Source organism: Tyto alba, unplaced genomic scaffold (genome assembly GCF_018691265.1).
Source record: "Tyto alba isolate M040663 unplaced genomic scaffold, T.alba_DEE_v4.0 Super-Scaffold_22, whole genome shotgun sequence".
In the NCBI taxonomy this organism is placed as follows: domain Eukaryota; kingdom Metazoa; phylum Chordata; class Aves; order Strigiformes; family Tytonidae; genus Tyto; species Tyto alba.
In genome coordinates this window covers 15,276,233-15,296,853 of record NW_024881296.1, presented here as the reverse complement: position 1 = coordinate 15,296,853, position 20,621 = coordinate 15,276,233, and the positions used below count along the sequence as shown (strand labels likewise).

General features: G+C 35.6%; 1 protein-coding gene across 3 annotated transcripts in view; it reads right to left on the bottom strand.

The window, feature by feature from the left end:
* Window positions 1-1,357: 1,357 nt before the first annotated feature.
* The window catches only part of PDE10A (phosphodiesterase 10A), a 190,743-nt gene continuing 171,479 nt past the window's right edge, over window positions 1,358-20,621 (bottom strand). For all 3 annotated transcript variants that reach the window (XM_033011622.2, XM_033011623.2, XM_033011621.2), the window contains 3 exons: window positions 16,337-16,417; window positions 12,455-12,543; window positions 1,358-6,791 (listed from right to left, as the gene is read on the bottom strand). In XM_033011622.2, coding sequence (XP_032867513.1) covers window positions 6,674-6,791; window positions 12,455-12,543; window positions 16,337-16,417 — 288 coding nt within the window. In that variant the 3' untranslated portion in view covers window positions 1,358-6,673. The remainder of the gene's footprint in view (window positions 6,792-12,454; window positions 12,544-16,336; window positions 16,418-20,621) is intronic.

Genomic DNA, 20,621 nt, shown 5'->3' with positions numbered 1-20,621 from the left:
TACATTGCTATAAAAACGAAAAATAATTAATGCCAGCTGAATGTTAACGGACAATGTGGTAAAAATCATTTAGCCCTTCCAGCAAAGTTACAAACCAAAAACCCATGAAAGGAAAACTTTACCTGGTATAATTCACTCTTCTCAAAATTTCTGAGTCTCAGGTTTCACCTTTCTTTTAGAAGGCTTTTATATAGCAGGTCTTATGCACATACCAACTACCTTCTGAAGCATTACTCTGTAACTCATTCTTGACCCAGAGGTCATCATCTTCATAAGCAACAACCACAACACAAGTACCTCTTCCTAGATAACAAATGAAACACATTGAAAAAACTTTTCTCTCTAATCTGAGAAAAGGGGATTCCAGTCTGAGGGAGGGGAATTTCTCCTTAGTAACTGTCTTCAGCAAAATAAGTACAACAAAATAATCTCCAACACTTGTTGAGCAGGTAAAATCCATTGAAGTCTCTGTCCCTTATAGTTGACTCAAATGAGCACAGGATCTTATACAGCACTTGGATACTTTCAAATAAGCTTAACTCAAAGTTTCTCAAAACCAACAGAAATACTCCTTTCCTCCCCAAATTTCAATGAGCTTCAGTTAAGGTGCTTTTACATTTATATTTTCCAATATCTGCAAGGGAATATATTCAGAGGTTGATTTCTGTAAGTCTCCAATGATGTTTTTCAATAACAAAGAGCTAAAAATTTTAAGGTAAGTATACCAACTGGGTGGTGACCATCAATGGCAAAGCACCATGCTGTGATAAAAGAGCTAAGTCTGCATGACATGCAGAAAAATATGAAAAGGCATGCGATCGACTGCCATCAATTTGAAAAGCTTGACCAGAAAGTCATCAATTGACTTCAGCCTACAGTTCCTTGCCAACACTACAGAAACAGGTGGAAAGGACCAAATTAATAATATTCACAGAAACATTCCTCTTCTATTGCCTATCTCTCAAAGTAATTTGGAAAGCTTTGACTTAAATGAATAAACCCTGAAAAGTGTATTAAATGTCACTGCAGTTTCTGCTTCATCACAAAAGCAGCATGTCCCTTGCAGGAAACAGAGCTTTCTATAAGGGCTGGTCACAACAGCACTAACCCAGGTATATTCTGCAAAACTTGTTTTTGACAACTATGCAGTAGTTAAACTGAAACAGTTGCCCTGGAAACCTGTTTCTGGCCAAGTCATCCTAGCAATGCCTGGTTCCTTCAGTGAGGAGGGAAAGCAGAAGCATCTGGAGGCCATGCTGAGAACTAGAGACAAAGCTCAGGTTGAACTCTATCCCAGGCTCAACAGCTTCCTCTGAGAATGGAAAGGTCATGCAGAGTCATAAAGACACAAGGCCACTTTGAGGTCTATAAAAGGCGAAAACCCTGTTTACTGAGCATGAGCAGTGCAAGAGATCTTTGAAGCAAAGCAATGTATTAGATAGATAAATAGGATTTTTTTCACCTGTTTTATAAATAACTGCCAATGTGTTGTTCAGAATTTTGCTTTACAGTTCCCTGAACCTAGTCTATATTTTCAGGGTATTGGCAGCTGTCAAAGCCCTTTATCATTTTGTACTAGCAAACCTTAAAAATTTGGGTGAGGGACTATTTTTTGACAGTTCAGCATCTCAGTATCTCCATAATTCCCAAGGCATAACAAACAATTCTGCATTAGCTGCACTGCTGTTTGACAGTGGCAAAGCAATGATCTGTGTGGAAGTCTGTCAACAGCAAGGTAAGTGCTGTGGCAGCAGGAGGGCAAATGGGAAAGTGGATCCCTTTGCAGTTCGTGCTAATTTGAACTTGAAATAGGTGATAAAATATGTTTTATTCCTTTTAAAATAGAATGAACTTATATTGGGAAAAAACATCATAAGCAGTAAACTGCAATTACAGGGAAAAACAGACACTGCCCTTTTTAAAGGACTCCGTTATGTTTTGAATCCCTTCCTTCTATGGTTTACTTGTGGTATAAACACATAAATATATGCACACACACTTCCCATCCCTCACTTCCATTCCCAATAATAGCAAAAATAAACATGAAAAATAATATTAAAAAACTCTGTATTCAGTAATATTCACACCAAAGTATATGTATAGATATATCCATTAAAATTATGAACATTTCTAAATATATTTTATGTATCATACATATATTTATATGTATAATTACATATCCACAGAAGTAGTCTTGCTGTGCTAAAGCCAGCAGTAAAAGCAAAAACAGGTTTCACAATAGGACACCCATATATGCATATGTACTGGCTGGTTTGTGAATTTATTTACAACTTAACTATCATAATAAATGCTTACTGTTCTATTGTACAAACGTAATAGTAAAGGTTTAGGTTTGTTTTTTAAATACAAAGACTGCAAATGAATACATGAAAAAAATTACACACCATGTACAGTATTTATAATTTATAAATGCAAAGTTAAGACCTGTTTAAATTATTGCACTTGCATATTTTTGTTTTTTTTTACAAAGATAGTTTATATGTATCATATATATATATATGTGTGTAAATATATATATATATAAAACAAATTTTTCAGCTCACTAAATGTAGTAAAGTTGAATGTTGTTACCTTGAAGTTCTTTCTTCTTCACATAACAGCCCAACCTGAATTTTGAATATATATGTATCTACTCTACAAATCAGTTTGATCAACCCTAGAAAGCAGTCTGTTATTTTAGGTTTTTTGACAGAGTATACACCCGTATTACAATCGAGCACAGTTTTTGGTCAGAAAGCAAAACAAGAGTTATGATGTGCCTTTGCTAGATTGGGATATATAACCTAAAGTTTGAACACGAACTTCCTTGTAGTAGTGTGCAGAAAGCCTTTTCTGTGTTTAGAATGAACAAGTTAATTGTTCCATTTCACAGAACCGTTCCTATATCACAGTGTTTGAAGCAAATGCATTATTTCAAGAGGGTCATAATTGTTTTGAGCATCTAACAATCTCTATTTTTTAACACGTATAGTGCTATTTGCTATCCCTACAAATTAACACTAAATGCTCTAAATGCAATCACAGCAAACTGATCACACTGTTCTAAGTTTAAACACATGAAAGAAGTCTGTGCCACATAAAAAGATGAGTGCCACACTGCATGTCCCCTCCAGTGTAAATATGTTTTATCATATACTCCAAGTACAAAAACTTATAGAATTTCTCTTAATGGTCACTTTAAAAAAAAAAAAAAATACTGCCATGAGTTGAACCATTACAGGAGAATGTTGCACTACTGTACAAAATTCACAGGTTAATTATAACAATGGAGTTTCTGTCAGTGCTGTAATAAAATGCAGCATCTCAAATGAGTATCATGCTATGTCAACTATTTTTCTCAGTGCATACCTTTCAGGCACCATTTCATAATACATTAAAAATGCTCAGATATGGCTTCAAACAGTCCTTTTACCTTTAGTGGTCTTAGAAGGGAAAAGCAATTGGAATTATTAACAAAAATAATGCAGGTCTGGGAGTTTAAAGTCTAACGCTTCCAGAAATGGAGAGAACTGTTAGTGGTGTTATACATTATTACTGATCTTTGACAAGATCAGTTTTAGCAGGAAAAAAATGCAAGGAAGAATGTCTTTTGGCAGTTTAACTTAATGAGCCAGATGTCTTACAGCTCTAGATGTCTTACTCTATTTGTGAGTCCAAGTCCAGAATTTGGAACAATTAAATCTCAACATGTACTTGAGTCAGGAACTTCAAATGCAGCTTCAAAGTTTTAATTTTTGGTGACTTTGACTTTGGAAGCGTGGGTAGAAGTTTGTTTTTACAAAAAATGTACACATCTGAATTTTTATCCCGTAAATACTGAGACAGACAAAATTTACTTAGAAAATACAGCCCATTGTGGCTATTTTTGTTGGTCCAAGTCCTAACAAAGAGTAACATTTTGTCATGACATTTCTCCTTTTACACACCAGGAAAACAAGGCAAACCACGACCACTAGAGCCAAAATTTTTAATTCTAATCAATATTATACTATAGCAAACATATTTTATGTGGTTTGGATAGTTCTATATTTGAAACAATAGCTTATGGACCGGAGATATTGCTAGAACAACTTACTGCTAATTTGACAGATTTGCTAGGGAAACATGTTCTGTATCAGTACACATAAACTTCAAAACATAAAATATTATGTGATACTGCCACATATTTTGAATGGCAAGTAACAGAACTAGTTAAGTTGTCTTCACTGTCAATGAGTAAAAGATGAATTAAAAGCTTATCACACAGACGCAGTGTGATAAGGAATACTTTTGTAACACTTGTAAGATCAGCATTCAAAGAGGAAGAATAACAGCAAATATGCTTAACCCATGAAGGAAAAACATTCCATACAGTTGTAGGGATATTTGAATTTCAGGGAGTAATTTTGCAGTCACCACAGATTTGGATAATTTCCATGTAAATTAGGAATCATGGATTGTGTTTCAAGTAGTTAGCGGATGAAAGGTTGCATCTGCATGATTTAGTTAAAACAGAACTGCTAAGGAGTAAAGCAGAAGACACAGCATGAGATACTATTCATTTTACTTTGGATGTAATTTTCTCCTGGTTTGTTTTTTGTTTGTTTGTTTGCTGTTTTTTTTTTTTGTTGTGTTGTTTTGTTTTTGGTTTGTTTTGTTTTGTTTTTTTTTTTTTTTTTTTTTTTTAATAATTCCAAAATAGTTTGCTGTGATTAACGAATTTCTGCACTTAGAATTGGTAAAGCAAACTGAAAAATTTATGGGGCTGCTGTTAGGTAACCTGTATCATACAAATAAGATAACTTCATATTGAATTCTCAACCTCTGAGATATCTACGGACTGCAAAGGCTTAGGTGCATTTATACATTATGCAATTATGTATCACATAGTGTACACATGTACAGATACTGGCATGTGCTCGACCATAACAGAAGGCAAAACTCAAGAGTCCAAGTCATTTACATGAAACCCATAAGATGGCATGCTTATTAGAGAAATACAGCTCAACAGACATGAGATGGAAAAAGAGAACCTGTGTTCTGTCTTTAAGTCACTACTATTATTTGTTGCAGTTACATAAATGGCCATGTTCTCATGGAACCACTACAAGAGTGTATTATCTGTGAAAAAGCATATAATGCAGTATAGGCTGTATGTGAATAGTATGCAAAGACTTGTGTTTTCACACAGTCAATAGAGATCAATATGAAGATTTTTTTTCTCGTTATTTTTAAAGAGAAAGACGAAGGCAAATTAATTGTTGTTGAAACATACTCTATACAATTGTACTATATTTAAAAGAGTGGCATTAAATGTAAGGTCTTAAAAGTCTGAGCATAAGTTTGTAAGGCTGAAGCCTAAGTCAGCACAGAACTGTAAACACAATGTTTTAGGGTACTTTTCTTCAGTCAGCTATTCTTTCACTAAAAAAGGCAGTTCTAAGCCTGGAAATTTTGCTGAACTAGGGGAAAAAAGCAAACAGACAAATGTTGAAGTTTCCTCATTTCACTCATTTGGAAAGGGGGAAAAGAGCAGTAGAAGACATGCAGTGTTACTGTGCAAAACAAAAGCTAGTCAATACAAAACCATTTTTGATTTATTGTGATGATGCCACAGTTGCTCTTATCAGACCTGACTTTTCTGACAAGGCTTTCGTTCCCAGCAGATAGCATACTTCAGGTATGTGTCTAATACCTTTTAAAATGCAACTCAGTGGGTAGAAATAAAAATGATGACTTTACTTAATTGTGAGATAGGTAAGGAAATCTTTGCTGTCACATTTAAATTTTAATCTGATACTTCTGCCACTATGGATACAAAAACTCCAACCTGAAATTCTCTCTCATATCAGAGATAAATACTCAATACTTCCAGTGTTTTAAGGGAGGAGTTGTCTAGGTTTATAAATCATTCTGAAGAACAAAGCACCATCACTAGTTCTTTCAATATTTGCTTTGTGAGTGACAGACAATTTTGCATCACGATGCTTAATGAAATACTTTAAAACTTTAACCTGAATGTTAGTTTTCCTTTAGTTTGCAGCAAGAGAATTCACTGTAACCTAAGCATGAATTATAGTCTCCAAGGATTCTGCTGGAGTTCAAACTGATTACAAGTAGATCACACATAGACATTCACAATAGCAATGGATATAATTGTTCTATTTATAGCCAAGAACTCCCAAGTGACACTGGTGTTAAAGCCAGCCACAGTAAGGTATAATAAAAGTACCATTGAAACCCTTACTAGAAAGATACAATTTAGAAGTACCCCCTAAGATTTTTCCCCCCCCTCACCAGCTTTAAATTAAGGCCTCAGCAATGTAGCCCGTGAGATAAGGCCAGTCTTTTATATCCACAAGTCGTAAGTTCTCTTGATAGCTGACTCCAAAACATCTGGGTTGTCATTTTCCCTCTGTTCACGTTGTGTCACTGGTGTAGGTGAGGAGATTGGCTGCCAGAGTCATTTAGCTGAGGTGACTCCATGGTTGTTACCTTTCTAGGCAGATTTGCTTCTTAGTCAGCATTTTGTAGTTTTTCTTTTTTCCTCCTTTTTTTTTTTTTTTTTTTTTTTTTTTTTTTTTTTTGTGAAATAAAAATAAAACAAAACAAAAAAACAACGCCCAAAACAAGAAGGGATGCTTTTTGGGTTAAAGCAATCTGTTGCTGCTGTTCAGTCATCAATCTTCACAGGAAGTGAGTCTGAAGTCCCAGGAGCAAGGGACTGGGAGGGAATCCATATAGAGGCTTCCTCACCTCTTGTTACTTTCTCCCATTGGCTGAGATTGTCCCTGGAGATGCAAAAAAGTCAGAGGTAAAGCACAGTTTGTAAGTCTGCTAGGATTTCCTCTTAACAACACTGTCTGCTGTACTATACTTTGAGATGTAGCTTTATGCTGTATATAAGTACCTGTATGTCATCAACCTTTTATCATCTTTACATTATTTCATCCTTCACCTTAAGTTTTATCCCATTTCGTAATTCTGTGTGGCTCATATACATGTTGAGTATATATAAACCCATGGCATACCTTCCCCAGAACGAGCCCTGGAGCTAGAGGCTAGCACATGTTTCTATTATGAATTTCTAGCCCCAGCCCCCATGGCTGCAGAGAAATCCCAGCTGTGACCACCCGAGAGAAACATGTCTGCAGAGACTCTGAAACAGCAGTCTGAAGACAAGCAGTCTTCATTACTTCGGACTTCACGGATTTTACTACAGCATACTTTGGCCCTTTTCAAAACCAACAGAGATCAGAACTTTTGCTAGAAAACTTCCTTCATTGGAAACCACATCAGTGCATTAAGCCTTCTGAAACTCCTGTACGTGTCTTGCCCAACAGTGTATAAAATGTTGCATGACAACATCACAGCATCAACTTTCAATTACTAATGTGGTGATCATATTACCAATTTATGATATTTAAAGAGTACCCCTTCCTCAAGACAGAAAATTTTTTTAGTGTCTCACAGCCTGGCCAACCTCCAAGTCCAATTTTTATCTCACAGGCTGTAAAATGATGAGAGATTAAGCTGGCAATGTTCTAATGATCTGAAGGGAGTACAGACCCATAATCTTACTTGTTGTACACAGTAATACCACTGCAGTGACTTGGAAATCTATGCTAATGATGTCCAAGAACAGACCATACACACAACCTATGGCCAAATCTAGCATTCAGACTTCAAATACAGAAAGAGAGCAAGCTCAACTGTTTCAATTTCACACTGTCAGACACCTAGTTACTAAAACAACAGTTCTTAGATGTCTTCAGTAAACAAACAGGATAGTAAAAGTACTAAGGTTTTACGTGCTACGTGTCATATTATCGTATTACATTGGAATTTATGTGACAGAGTTCTGATTTTTATACCGCAGCTTTGCTGAAACAGTTCATAAAACAACAAATAATGAGCTGAAAGCACAGAGAACACGGAAGAAGAAAAAATGTTGCATTTTCTGGGGATGGAGGAAGGCAGGATCTGATGAGTTTACCAAAGAAAGCTGATGCCCTCTAGGGGAACACCTACACCATTTTCTGCAGGCAGATGGAAATCTGCTCTGCCACAGCTCCAGGGCAACTGGAAGTCATGAAGCCAGCGTTAAAACGGCGCTGAATCTCGCTAGCACAGTCATGCACTAAGGATCAGGAAAACTGAACTGTCACTATTTCTAGGTCCCTTTTTCCTCAAACTGGGAAAGTAACGAGGAGAATTGCAGCCAAAATATTTTTAAATTATATCCATTTCATCAAGACTTGAGAGACCTGAAAGCACATGGAAAATTGTTTAAAGTTATTTGGTCTGAAATAAAGGAAAAAATTAAATCACTTCACCTCATCCTCAAAATAAATATACTTTACTATTTATATACTAAATATAAATAGATTTGCCACTTTGGTAGGCCTACTGAGTACATGGGCTAGAAAACACATATAGGACTTTTTCTGAACACTGTAACACAGGTGACTGGTAGTTTTGATCAACACAGAATGACAAGAGAGTATTTAAAAATGTGGAATAAATTACTGGACAAGTAAACCTTCTAGATGCTTAGCTGCTACCTTACCTCACACAAATATTTTTTTTCTTTTTTTTTTTTTTTTTTTTTTTTTTTAAGATGTAGATAATACAATTAATTTGTCTTTGCGCTCCCAGTGAAGTCCTGGCTCCTAAGTGTCTGGAATAAATGCTCAGAGGTGCTCAAAATATAAACCTTGATGCTGACGTGCTGTTATGGCTGCTTTTGTTGCTATTATTTGCAGCTGGGTATCTGTGTTCCAAACAACTCAAGGACGCAGCAGCTTAAACACTGAGGTCCGAGAAAGAGCACTGCTAGTGAAGGGGTGATATCAAAATCATTTCAGTCAGCAGCTGAAGCAATACCAAACAGGAGCGAGGCTGTATTCCTCTTCATCACACTGAATAACAGTTATCCATCAAAAATAATGGAAAAACACTGTATAATGCAAAATCAGCTACTTGAAACACTTTGGATTAACCCAAACCCTGTAATAACATGCATTTTAGTAACTAAGGAGTTGAAGTTAGATCTATCTTGTTGATTTCCTACTCTGCATCTCCAAGTTTGAACTCTCAATACTTCCTCTTCAAACAGGCAGCGGAGGGTAATTTCAAGGCTAAGGTAAAACTATCAAAGTGTTCCTCAGAAGACTTTACGCCAAGGTGTGGATATTCAGGAGGCTCTTTAGTCTTACATGCCATCCACACACCTATGTACCAGTTCTGCATCAGTGCAATCTAAATTAAGGAATGAACAAGAGCTAGGTGGGGAACTGTGTCTGTACAGAGCAGTGTCCAGTCTAGACACTGCACCAGTGTAGCTTTCAGAAGTATCAGTATTATAACTATAACTGAAATTCCAAGCAAGAAACATAATTTCTAGAATAGAAAAAGTTCATATAATCTCTTCCAGGAGTCTGACTGCTTTTACTTCAGATACCAGACCTTTTGCAGAGAAACCCACTCTTGAAAAAATGTTCATGCTAAATCATCAGAATTATGGAGAACCTTTCATCTAGACCACATGTGTGTGTGGGTGCTTGATACTCTACAATTCAACTTTAAATCTACTCAGCTGAGTACTGAAAGATGGACCATCAACTATTACAAGTCACTTTTGCAAATAAGCCTCATTTGGATATTCATGTGGTTTGAAATCAAAAGATATGGGTCTTCCCAGAACATCACTCCTGAAGAAGATGCTGTGAATTCTTAAGCACTCAGTCTAGCCTACCTAAGCCTCAGTTCCCATTAAGTGGAATAACAATGCTAACTTCTTACCAGAAGTACTGGTAGACTTATGCAAATGGTTCTACAGTAAATACGAACCCATTTTAAGACCTCTCATTTGATTGTGCTAGTAGCAGAACTTTCCTGACATCCAGCGCTGAGGTTACTTTATTAATCATATAGACTCTGCAAGACATTTTCATGTTAAAAGCATACAGATACTGATGTGGGGAGTAGAAGCACACCCAGGTGTTGACAAATAAATAGTACAACAGAAAGAAAAATTTTCAGATATATATAAAGCAGTTTGACTGTATTTGTTAGCTTGAGTAGAAACAAGTAACTGGAAACATGATAAGCATTACTGCCTTTCTAAGGGTGCATATTATAGTTGATGCTGTTTAGTCCATATAAACAGTATAAAACTCTGACTGAAAACATGGTTATGAGAAGCACAATCTGCATTCCAGTTACATGGATCAAAGAACCAACCACTTAGCTTTCAGCCATAAACACAGTTTAAGCAACATGCTTTCAAGTAATGATTATAAAGAGAAAGAATTTTAAAAACTTCCAAGATTTCAGACTATCTATCAGTAATGCAGTTGGATAACTCATAACATTGTAAAGACTGAAAGAATTGTAAGCAGTTCTGTAGTTTAATTCATGTTCTGATTTCACACTGAAAGCAAATCTTCCATATTTGTCAGATCACACATTATTCAATTATCTATAATAAAACTATTAACACATATATATTAGGTTAACACAGCTCAGGGAGTACACATTCCTACCCCATACTGTAATTCTGAATTCCAAAACAGGATTTGGACTTTGATACCATTATGATAGTAACACACTCCATGATGTTTTGAAACCAGAGAAGAGTTTAATGCTCTATTCTAACTGATGGAACCAATAAAATATGCACTTATGAATACTTTCACATTACTCAATTTAGGATAAAAAATTACTGCCTATTATTTACCAGACATTGTTACTTTCATAGTTTCTAAGGATGAAAGACACTACTATAAGGATCACCTAGCTGGACTGCATAGAAAAGACAGGCCTTGGCAATTTCATCACAGCAACTGTGCCTTAGACTGTATCCCTTTTACCTCTCTTTTAAAAGGTGTACCTAGTCTTAGTTTAAGATCTTCAACTGTCATTACTCCAAATGCTAAAAAAAGATGTTCACCATATTCCTTGTTTGAACCTTCGAATTTCAAGTAGTCTTTACATGCTAAATTAATTGTCTAATCAGAAAATGTACTATGAAGACAGTTACAGGTTTTGATATTCTTTTGGATAAACTAAATGCATTATGTCAGATTTTTTAGTCTCTCAATGCTAAGATCTCAGAACATTCATTAAGCTCTTTCTTAACCCTCTCTTATTTGGTAGTGTCTTTCCCTACTCTTCTTAAAGCACAGATGCTAAACAGGATTCCAGCTGTAGCCCCATTAATGCAATAACTACAGAGGTATTGTCTCTAATATTCCCTCCATATCCATCTAAGGGTTGCACATCCATGCTCAGCAGTGGGACCTTAGAGACAGCTGACTATTAACGATAGCTCCTAGATACTCACTGGTTTTTGTAAAATGGTCCTCTGTCTCACTGATACAGCCCTACATATTCTTCTCACAGCTATATGAAATAGTGGTTGGGTGTGAATGAAATTATTTTCCTAACCACTATGTTAAATTTCACAGTGCTTTGTATATAGTGGGCACCCTTCGGTTAATTCACACAGATCATTTAGTTCACAAGCAAAGTGAAAGAGGAGGTAGATCTGCCATACAGAACAAAGAAAGGGTTCAATGCAAGCTAGAATTTAAGGACCAGAAGAGGAAAAAAAAAAAAAAAAAATATGAGAGGTGCTAGTAAGAGCATAGAAAAACAGACCTCTTTTCCCTGGATGTGATTAAGGATTGCTGGCATTTTATGAACCAACCGTTTTTCTTTAGAGAATGCTGATTAACCTGAAACTGGAACATCTTCATGAAGTATACTGATTTCAACAGAAGTTTTGTCAGGAAAGATTGCTAAAGTCCAGGGTATAATTATTGGACACGACTACCTACAAAGAGATCCACCATCATTCCAGTGTAGAAGCAGTCAATTGGTTAAGGACCTTTGCCTCTTCTCCAGAAGATCCCAAGCTACATCTCAACTGATTGACAGGACAAAGTTACATTTGCCTCTCCCACATCCCAGTGGTAATACCCTTATGCTCCCAGTTACTTAATATTTTGGGGATCTTTCTTTTCCTGCTTTTTAATAAATATGTACTGACATAAAATAAAACCACAAGCCAAAACCACATTTTTTTAATGAAACGGAATTCTAGTCAAACTTAGTTGTGAGAACCATGCTGAAGTACGAAGGACAGAGAGGGAAATTGCAATGAACCAGCCTAGGTGGGGATACATAAGCACTGAACCTGTTTTTCTCTAAATGTTTTTGTCATCAAACACATTTTAATCAGCTGTGTCTGTAGATCAGCATCAGATAGCCCCAGACAGTAGTTATTGCCTCTGGATTTCTGCATAGATTAACACGAGATGTGTTTCTCTGTTCATCTGGATGCAAATTCTAAAATTAGAAGTCTGTATTTCCAGAAAAACTTGCAAAGCATGTTTGCTTTTTCTTTAACCAAGCTATATAATATGCAAAAACTTGGGTATTTACTCACCTGCATGCTCGGAGTAGTGGCCCAGTTGGAGGAAAGATCTGTGCAAGTGTGGTGTAACATGGGATGGCTACAGCATTGTAGAACCCAATCTATGAAAAACAACGATGAAAAAAAATGTTTAAATGTTGCCAAACTACAACACTGAAAGTTAACTCAAAGCTGTTGACTCCATACTTAATTATCACTTATGTTAGTACTTCATACTTCTGCATCTCCTTTTAATATTCAAATGCTTTAAAATGAAGCACCAACAGTGAAGTATCTGACAATTACAAGCTGTCTACATGTCTCTCTTTTATGGCGGCTTTTATTATTCAATTGATTTGCTCAGAATCTGTCTGGAATTTTGGTGTCAGAAGTGGCAGGAAGTAGGTGGAGATGGCAGAACCATTTCTGCAGACATTATTTTTATAATAATTTTTTTTTTAAAAAAAAAAAAAAAAAAGGTAAGTTGTGCAGCAGTGTCAAAATATGGTTAGATTCTGGATTGTTCTGATGTCCTCCAGAGTATGTACTCTATAGCTCTGATTACTTGAGATGCAAGGGGCTTTGCACCCTTGGAAAGTTTCTAAAACGTGTGCACTGTGATCAATAATTTGTTTGAAATTTCATGTATGAAGTTCAATGATATATTTTTACCATTATCATATAAATCTATTTAGGGAACATCAAATGAGCACCTTTTTAATGATATCTGATTCATACAGGCTTAGGGACCTATGACAGATAGCATATCAGAGCTGAAATGTCATGACATAAGGGAATTTTTAGAAAATGCTACTTATATATTAGCAAGGATGACAAGTTAAATTCAGATCCATTATAACATCACTCATTTATCCCAGACTCTCATGATAGTTACAGTAGTGCATTATGGTCCCTTTCTTTGGGCAGAGTTTTTAAATGCCTTTTAGTGAAATACCACGCATTGTACTGTGACCAAAGCATTTGATAAGTCTTTTTTTAACAGTCTAAACACTGGCCCTTATTCAGAAATTGAAGGGCAACTCTTGTCCTCACCTCCATCAATACAGAGATTCCTCCCATACTGCTATATAACCAAGTCCATTCTGTACTTTAAAAAAAAATTAAGATATATTTTCTGACCTGAGAACCCAACTGTCTGAGCTGGAAGCAATCATGATGTAACCAAGGGAAAGAAACTGCAGCTGGTGAGAAGGCAAGGCTGCACACAGATTTGATGTCTGCTCATCAACAAAAGGTTTGTTATTTTGCATAGCACATTGTTTTCTTCCTATGTGTTCTTTTCTTGTGTGTGTTTTTTTTTCTTGTTTGTTTTTTAAGGGGAACTATTTTATTTCACTGGAAAATAGCAGATTACTCCATAGCTATCAAAAATTAAATTGGGACCTTACATACAGTCACACTGTAGACCTTCTAGCTCAATGAGAAGTGTGTTGCCATTGTAAAACATAAAACATTTCAATTAAACTAAGTTCATCTGAAATATATTCTGAACAACCTTCTTTTTTGGAACTCCAGTATTTAGAATAAAATGTGTCCTTTAAGGACCTGAAAGCCTTTAAGTTAAAATGCACATCAATCAAGGATGAAGAACCCTAAAAGGCTCAATAGATTTAGGATCTGAATAAAGTCAAGCTAATTAAAAACATTCCTTAGCGAGAGTTTCCATTTCTGACCAGAGGAAACACACAAATCCCTTTTGTAAAAGGTATAGATTATTTGAATACATGATTCCAGATTTATTTTGATGTTGCTATGGCTAGATAGAAAGCCTACAGTTCACTCAGGTATGAGCAAACTATTGAAGTCGCTGCAGGAAAGGCAGTGTACATATATCTTAAACATGCATAAGCAAGAGGAACTAGAAAACAGCTTTTGTTTTGGAAATAAATTGTTCCTGTCTCCCCAGTTGTGCATCCTAAACATACTGCTAGCTTTAAGGGCTGGATCTTTAATGTTATGACTGAAGTCAGAAATCACCCTTAACACTTTAATCCTTGCTGTGTAAGAGCAAACTTTTAATTTTCAACTTGAAAACTGTATTTCTGGGATAAGATTTGAATGGCTGAAGCACGTGAACTGTTCCTTCTCTCTCCCTTCATCACTCAGGCTGGCTTGACTTGCTTATTGAAAGGGCTTTTATGTCACTGCCTTGTTTTGGCATTGCTGTTTTCTTCACAGTTTCCAAAAGGAGGGGCAGAAAAGAGGATGATGGGATCCTTGCTGAGTCAGGAACAAACCCTCAGTGGAGGCTCCACAGTAGGAAGACACCAAACTCAGAGATCTGACATGAGTTGTGTTACAAAGGGTGCAAAGCACAACAGAGAACACCTGATCCATCCATACAACTGAGAGGAAGAGCTCAGTACAAGGTATTCTCATCAAAGACGACTACTTGAGGCAGAAGTAGATGTTTTCAGAGATTACATGTTTATACAAAACCTCATTTCCTAAACATCACTGTCATTTAAATAAGTACTAATGCTTTAATTAAAATCCATATAAAAATATTCATTAAAGCTTTTTATCAGAGACCAATAAAATGGCTGATAATGCTTTATTAAATTCTTCAGTCACTACATAAATATAGGAATGATTACTTTCACAGAATTGTATGTCCTAAATCTCACAATTTGCTGGATCGCTGTTGTAAGATACAGCAGCTACAACTATACTACTGAAGTTGGCTTTTAACATCGGATTTTGCTTAATATTTTACTGTTACAATATTAAGCAGCATGAAACAGAGCACAAAGTAAAAAAGAACCTGATGAAGACAGTACCTGAAACAATACTGTGTTTTAAAGAGAAAAAACAATAGCTTATTTCTTAGATCTGTCCTTTCACCCTGTTAACAATTCTTTCACAAATGCCAAAATGGCTACATACCATAGTACTGTGTACTTTTCAAGATGTTCAAAGATAACTAATATAGTGTGTGGGAAAATTAACCAAATGCATAAAAATGTTTCTTCTCTTCTTAGGCTTATACTAAACACACAAAATTAGTAAATTACAGCTAATTCTTTACTGTAGTAAGGGTAATGGTTTTAATGTTAAAATATTATAAAGCATATGGAGTAAATTGTCAGAATACAGAAATTTCCATAGTCTTGCTTACCAAGTAATCCATAGGGATTTTGTGATACTCTGTAATTTCTAATTTATTTTAAATATTACTGTTAATTTCAGAGTTCATTAAATGCTTTGTGAGTTCCAACTACCTTTATTTTCCTCAAATTTATGTTTACAAAATGTCAATTTTCCCAAGGGAAAGCATAGAAAAATCAGTTATTTCTGCACATTTGTGCACAGGAAAATCAACACCCAAAGACTCTGAAACATAGACAACTGAGGCTCTTAGAAATACACTCTTTATTGCTTATCCTCAAGAAATTATTCGTGTTTGTTTTTTTTTTTTTTTTTAGGAATGTCAGAAAGCAATGTTTATAGTTATCCAAAAAATGAATGAAGAAGTAAGTGTAGAAGTATTAGTATAAAACCACAAACATTTTGAAATCTGAACCTGAATATTTTAACCAGAAGCAGGTACGGAAGCCCATTTTGCACTCAGAATAAAATCTTTTAGCTCAGAGCTGAAGCAACCGCTTACTAAATTGAAAAACTGTTATTAATGCCTCTTAAAATCCTGGGTGATTGTGGTTTTAGCTAGAGTTAAAAGTACAAAGAATGGAAGAAGTAACAGCAAAGAGCACATTGTCATTTAAGTAAACATTTTATAACAAGTTTTTCACTGCTACTTAAGAAAGTTAACCCTCTTTTGCATGCAGAACATAGAATTCAGCAGCCCACATACCTTAAGTCAAATACAGCATTTTTCCATACACATTTTATTAACACTATAAACATATATCATTTTACTGAGAAAGTTCATACCTGACCCTGAGGGACTTCATCTTTCTTGTCTCTGTCCATCATAGGAATAGGTTGAATACCCGTTTTCTTCATTTCATCACCCTGGAGAAGGGCGGAGAGAGAGAGATTAGGAAAACAAAAATGAAGACCGCTGAGATCTGAATTAATTTCCATCCTCTATTGTATGTTGATTTACAAAACCAGAACTTAAAATAATGTATAGTGTCAGTCTTAAAGAAATCTCAGAAAACTGCCTAAGGAGGGGCTAATTTTATACATTTACCTAAATGATAATGAAACTAGCAGATCCTGGAAATGAATTTTTTGAGTTAATGTACACATATTTTCCTTGTTTCTGAGGGTATCTCCATAATAAAAAGCAACTGAAAGAATAAAACCAAAGAAATCAGTTCATTCTGTTCTATTCTATTCATAGTTAGTCTCATCTTTCAAGATATTACCTGTTTAAAGCACTATAATACAATGACTAGTAGAACACAACTCACCCATCCAAGGAAAAGCCGAGTAAAACAGATGAATTTACAATGTGTGTTGTTTGTCAACAATCCAACCTTTTTGATCATGAGCCTTTGAAGAACCTGCCTGTCAAACAGCCTTCTTCTATGTAACTATACCTCTGCATTCATATGAGGAATACTAGGAATGATGCAGTATATCCAAAGATCAGACGTATGTAATGTACAAGAGAAAACTGCCTCTTTGTATTTCACTAATTACCAGCAGAGCAGCCAAACACATTTCTGAACACTATACTGGGCCTGAACACAATCACTCCTTAAAAATCTGTAAGCAGCTGGCTACTTTCTGTAAGAAATTGAAGTTTTCCAATAGTCTTATGCCTCAGCTGCATTGTAAAACACCACAGATATTTATTCTTGAAGTTATAAAGGCAACTATAGCTGTAGCAATGGTTTGCATGGTAAGGTTTGGGTAGCCAGGGGCATACAGGTTTGAATTCTGTGAGAAGGTGCTAGAAGCTTCTCTCATGTCCAATAGAGCCAGTGCCAGCTCTATGAGGGCTGCTATGGGGAAAGCTAACTCCATCCCAGCCAGACCCAATACACCTTAGGGAAAAAGTTTATGCAGGATAAGTGCTCATACAATACTTGCATATCTGTGCCCTTTAATGTGAGATTCAGCCGAGAGAGGTTTAGCTATCTGAAAGCTTAGGACGTTCCCTAAATCCATGTTTCCTGCAGTTATTGAAGGCACCTCCAGAAGACAATTTATTACAACTTTCTCATAAGACTTTTATCAAGCCACATTTCAAGTGCCAACATGCCCTTCGAAGGGGGGACTTTTGACACTTTTACTCAAAGAGAAGTTTGCAATATAATAAATTTATTCTGGTCTGAGTAGAGCATCTGTTTGACTGACCTGCAACTACCTTGAATGCAGAAAAGATGGGGCCTTCCGGAATTCAATTCCCTCCTGCATATTTAACCTCAACATCACTTACTAACTATGATCCTGCTCAATTAACTTCAAGAGAAGTATTCAGGAAGTTATTTTTGAAGTGGTGTCTGTACTATTCTCTCATATCTCATATTTCTTTCTCCAAGTAGTTAGAAAGGCTAGAATAATCGATCTTAGTCTTTGTTAGATATTTTACTGTTGAGAGAAACAAAAGGGAACGCCTCCTTCCTCAGCTAATAAAAAAAAGATGCTTGTAACAATTCCAAGCACAGAAATTCAGTGGATTGTTATTTAGGAACTGCAAGCAAATTTTGGTTTTATGTGCTCTCAGTAAACAATATTTAATTTTTTTTCCATTTGCTTGAAGTACTGCAGTTGACTGATCTAGGACTGTCTGCAGATACCTTAGTCTCAGTGATAAGAACCTCAACACTAAACCATTTAGCATCATATGATTTTAAGCTCTTTGATTAACGTATCAAGTGCTTGAGAAACACTTGAAGTCAGAGCTTTGAGGAAGCTGTCCAGCCTCTGACTGATTATGCCAAAACTAAATAAAACTCAGATTTATATTCACCATTTCACCTTGAAACAAAAAGGTATCACAGAATCACAGAATTATTTGAGTTGGAAGGATCCTCTTAGGATCATCCAATCCATCCCACACACCTACCCCAGCAGGATCAGCTAGAACAGGTGATCCAGGACCATGTCCAGTCAGGTTTTGAATATCATCAGTGATGGACACTCTACAACCTCTCTGGGCAACCTGTGCCACTGGTCAACCACCCTCACAGTAAAAAAGTATTATGTTTAGATGGAACACGAGCACTAGAAACACAAGTGTTTTCTTGTGTTCAGTATGTGTGAACACATATATGATACACTGTTGCAAAAAATACTTCTTTTATCCTCATAGTTATGATCACAATCAGAAAGTTAAAGTTGAAATTTTAAGCAAAGAAGTTTGTATCATACTTGCAGGTATGGCTATAATAAGTGGCATATAATAAGCCTCTTTAAAAAATACTGCAGAAAACGCTTAACTATCTAGTGTCTCATATCTCACAAAAAAAAAATCACAGCAAACATATTATACAAGCTTGTAATCCTATATAATTGATCAGCAACTGTATTACTTTGCTTGAGTTGTAGCACTGTAGGAAAGCTTCATGCTGAAGTGATATCAAAGTAAATCTTAGCTGAAAACATTAGCTCTACTAGGCTTCATTCAATGAAAAAAGATCAGTGTGACACCACAGAATTGCTGTAACCTCTTCTGCAAGTTAATGTTTTAGTTAAAGATTACACAAAGAAGAAATATTATTAAAATGTTCTGATTAAAATATTCAACACATTAAGATTATGAACTCAAGTAGTAATTAGAAACATTCTATCTTACTTTTAGAACTGTAACATAACCACTAAATCTAGTTAAATATACTTTTCTAGAGTTTGCCTTTTTTCTCAATTGGGTACCAATTTCTGCAGTGAAACTAAATCTAAACTTTCCCAGGATTTTCCCTATATCTGCCACCAGGATTCCTATTTCCAGAAGTGTTTAGACCTGTGACTGGATTTGTCAGCCATCCTGACTAGAACACAACATATCCAATTTCTGCCATGTATCAATTAACCTCCTCTTAAAGAGGATTTAGTAAAACACCAATTTCAATATTTCAATTTCTGTCAATAACTTCTAATTTACATTTGCTCCACGAAGTAGCAGTCTAACAAGATCCATCTTTATTAACTCATGCTTGGATTACAAAAAAAGTTAAAGTCTGAGCAGGCTCAATTATGTCCATAATTCCATCTTTACTATTGTTGAGTAGGAAAAATCAGTTTGATCCTTCCTTCTCCACTGAGTTCACAAGATTTGCATTAAAAAATCTTTTTACTTGTAAGTAAAAAAGTTGAGTATGTAATCAGCCAGGCACATCAACATTATACTTCCATTATCTCCCTCATGAGAACTCCCACTTTCCAGTGCTGACGTTTTAGAAAGTGAGTACCAAACTAGATCTTTGAGGTTATACAGTCTGCATTTCTCAAATATTTTATTGTAGTCTGAGCTGTTCACAATTAAGAGAATGGGAAAATGTGAATACAAAAAACCACCCACAAGCCATGCACATCTTGAATTTCATAATGAACATGCAACAGACAGGACAAAAATCTCCACACTATATGCATACTACATCATCTCTGTGGGCCTGATTTCCATTTTACAACTGTGTAAAACAGAAATAAGCCCACTGAATTCTGCAGATTTCCACAGCACACATAACAAAAGAGAACAAAACTTTATGAAACACATGTGCAATAGCAGTTCTGAAAATATAGCATATCTTCTAAAATTGCATAATTCAACTGTATGCAACACCCTCAGAATTTATTCCTTATCCCTAAAGTAGTCACTTCCACTTTAAAAATTAAAGCACTAGAACACTTACTCAGCATAAAACATGTGAGATATTGCATCTTTATTTATGGACATCATTACGTTAGCACAGCTCGATACCTTGTTTCAATTCTCAGTACATTTTATCTGTGGAGTAACTTTCAGTATATTAAAAAATCAGCTCTCTCTGAGACCCAGTTGGTAAACTGGCTCACAAAGAAGATTCAAATGGTCAAATCAGAACAATTTCAAGGTTTGTCATACTTGCTTTAGCATTTCCTGGACTCATACTACAGCTTTATGAGTGTGTTTCAAGGCAGCTGACCTGGAAACAGGTTTCATATTTTTGATTTCTAGAATACAAATAGATCTTTCACAAATCTTACAGATTTTCTTCTGTATTCTGTTGCTTGGTCACTTTATGTTAGGACATACTTTCTAAATTCATCTTAGAGAGAAAAAAAT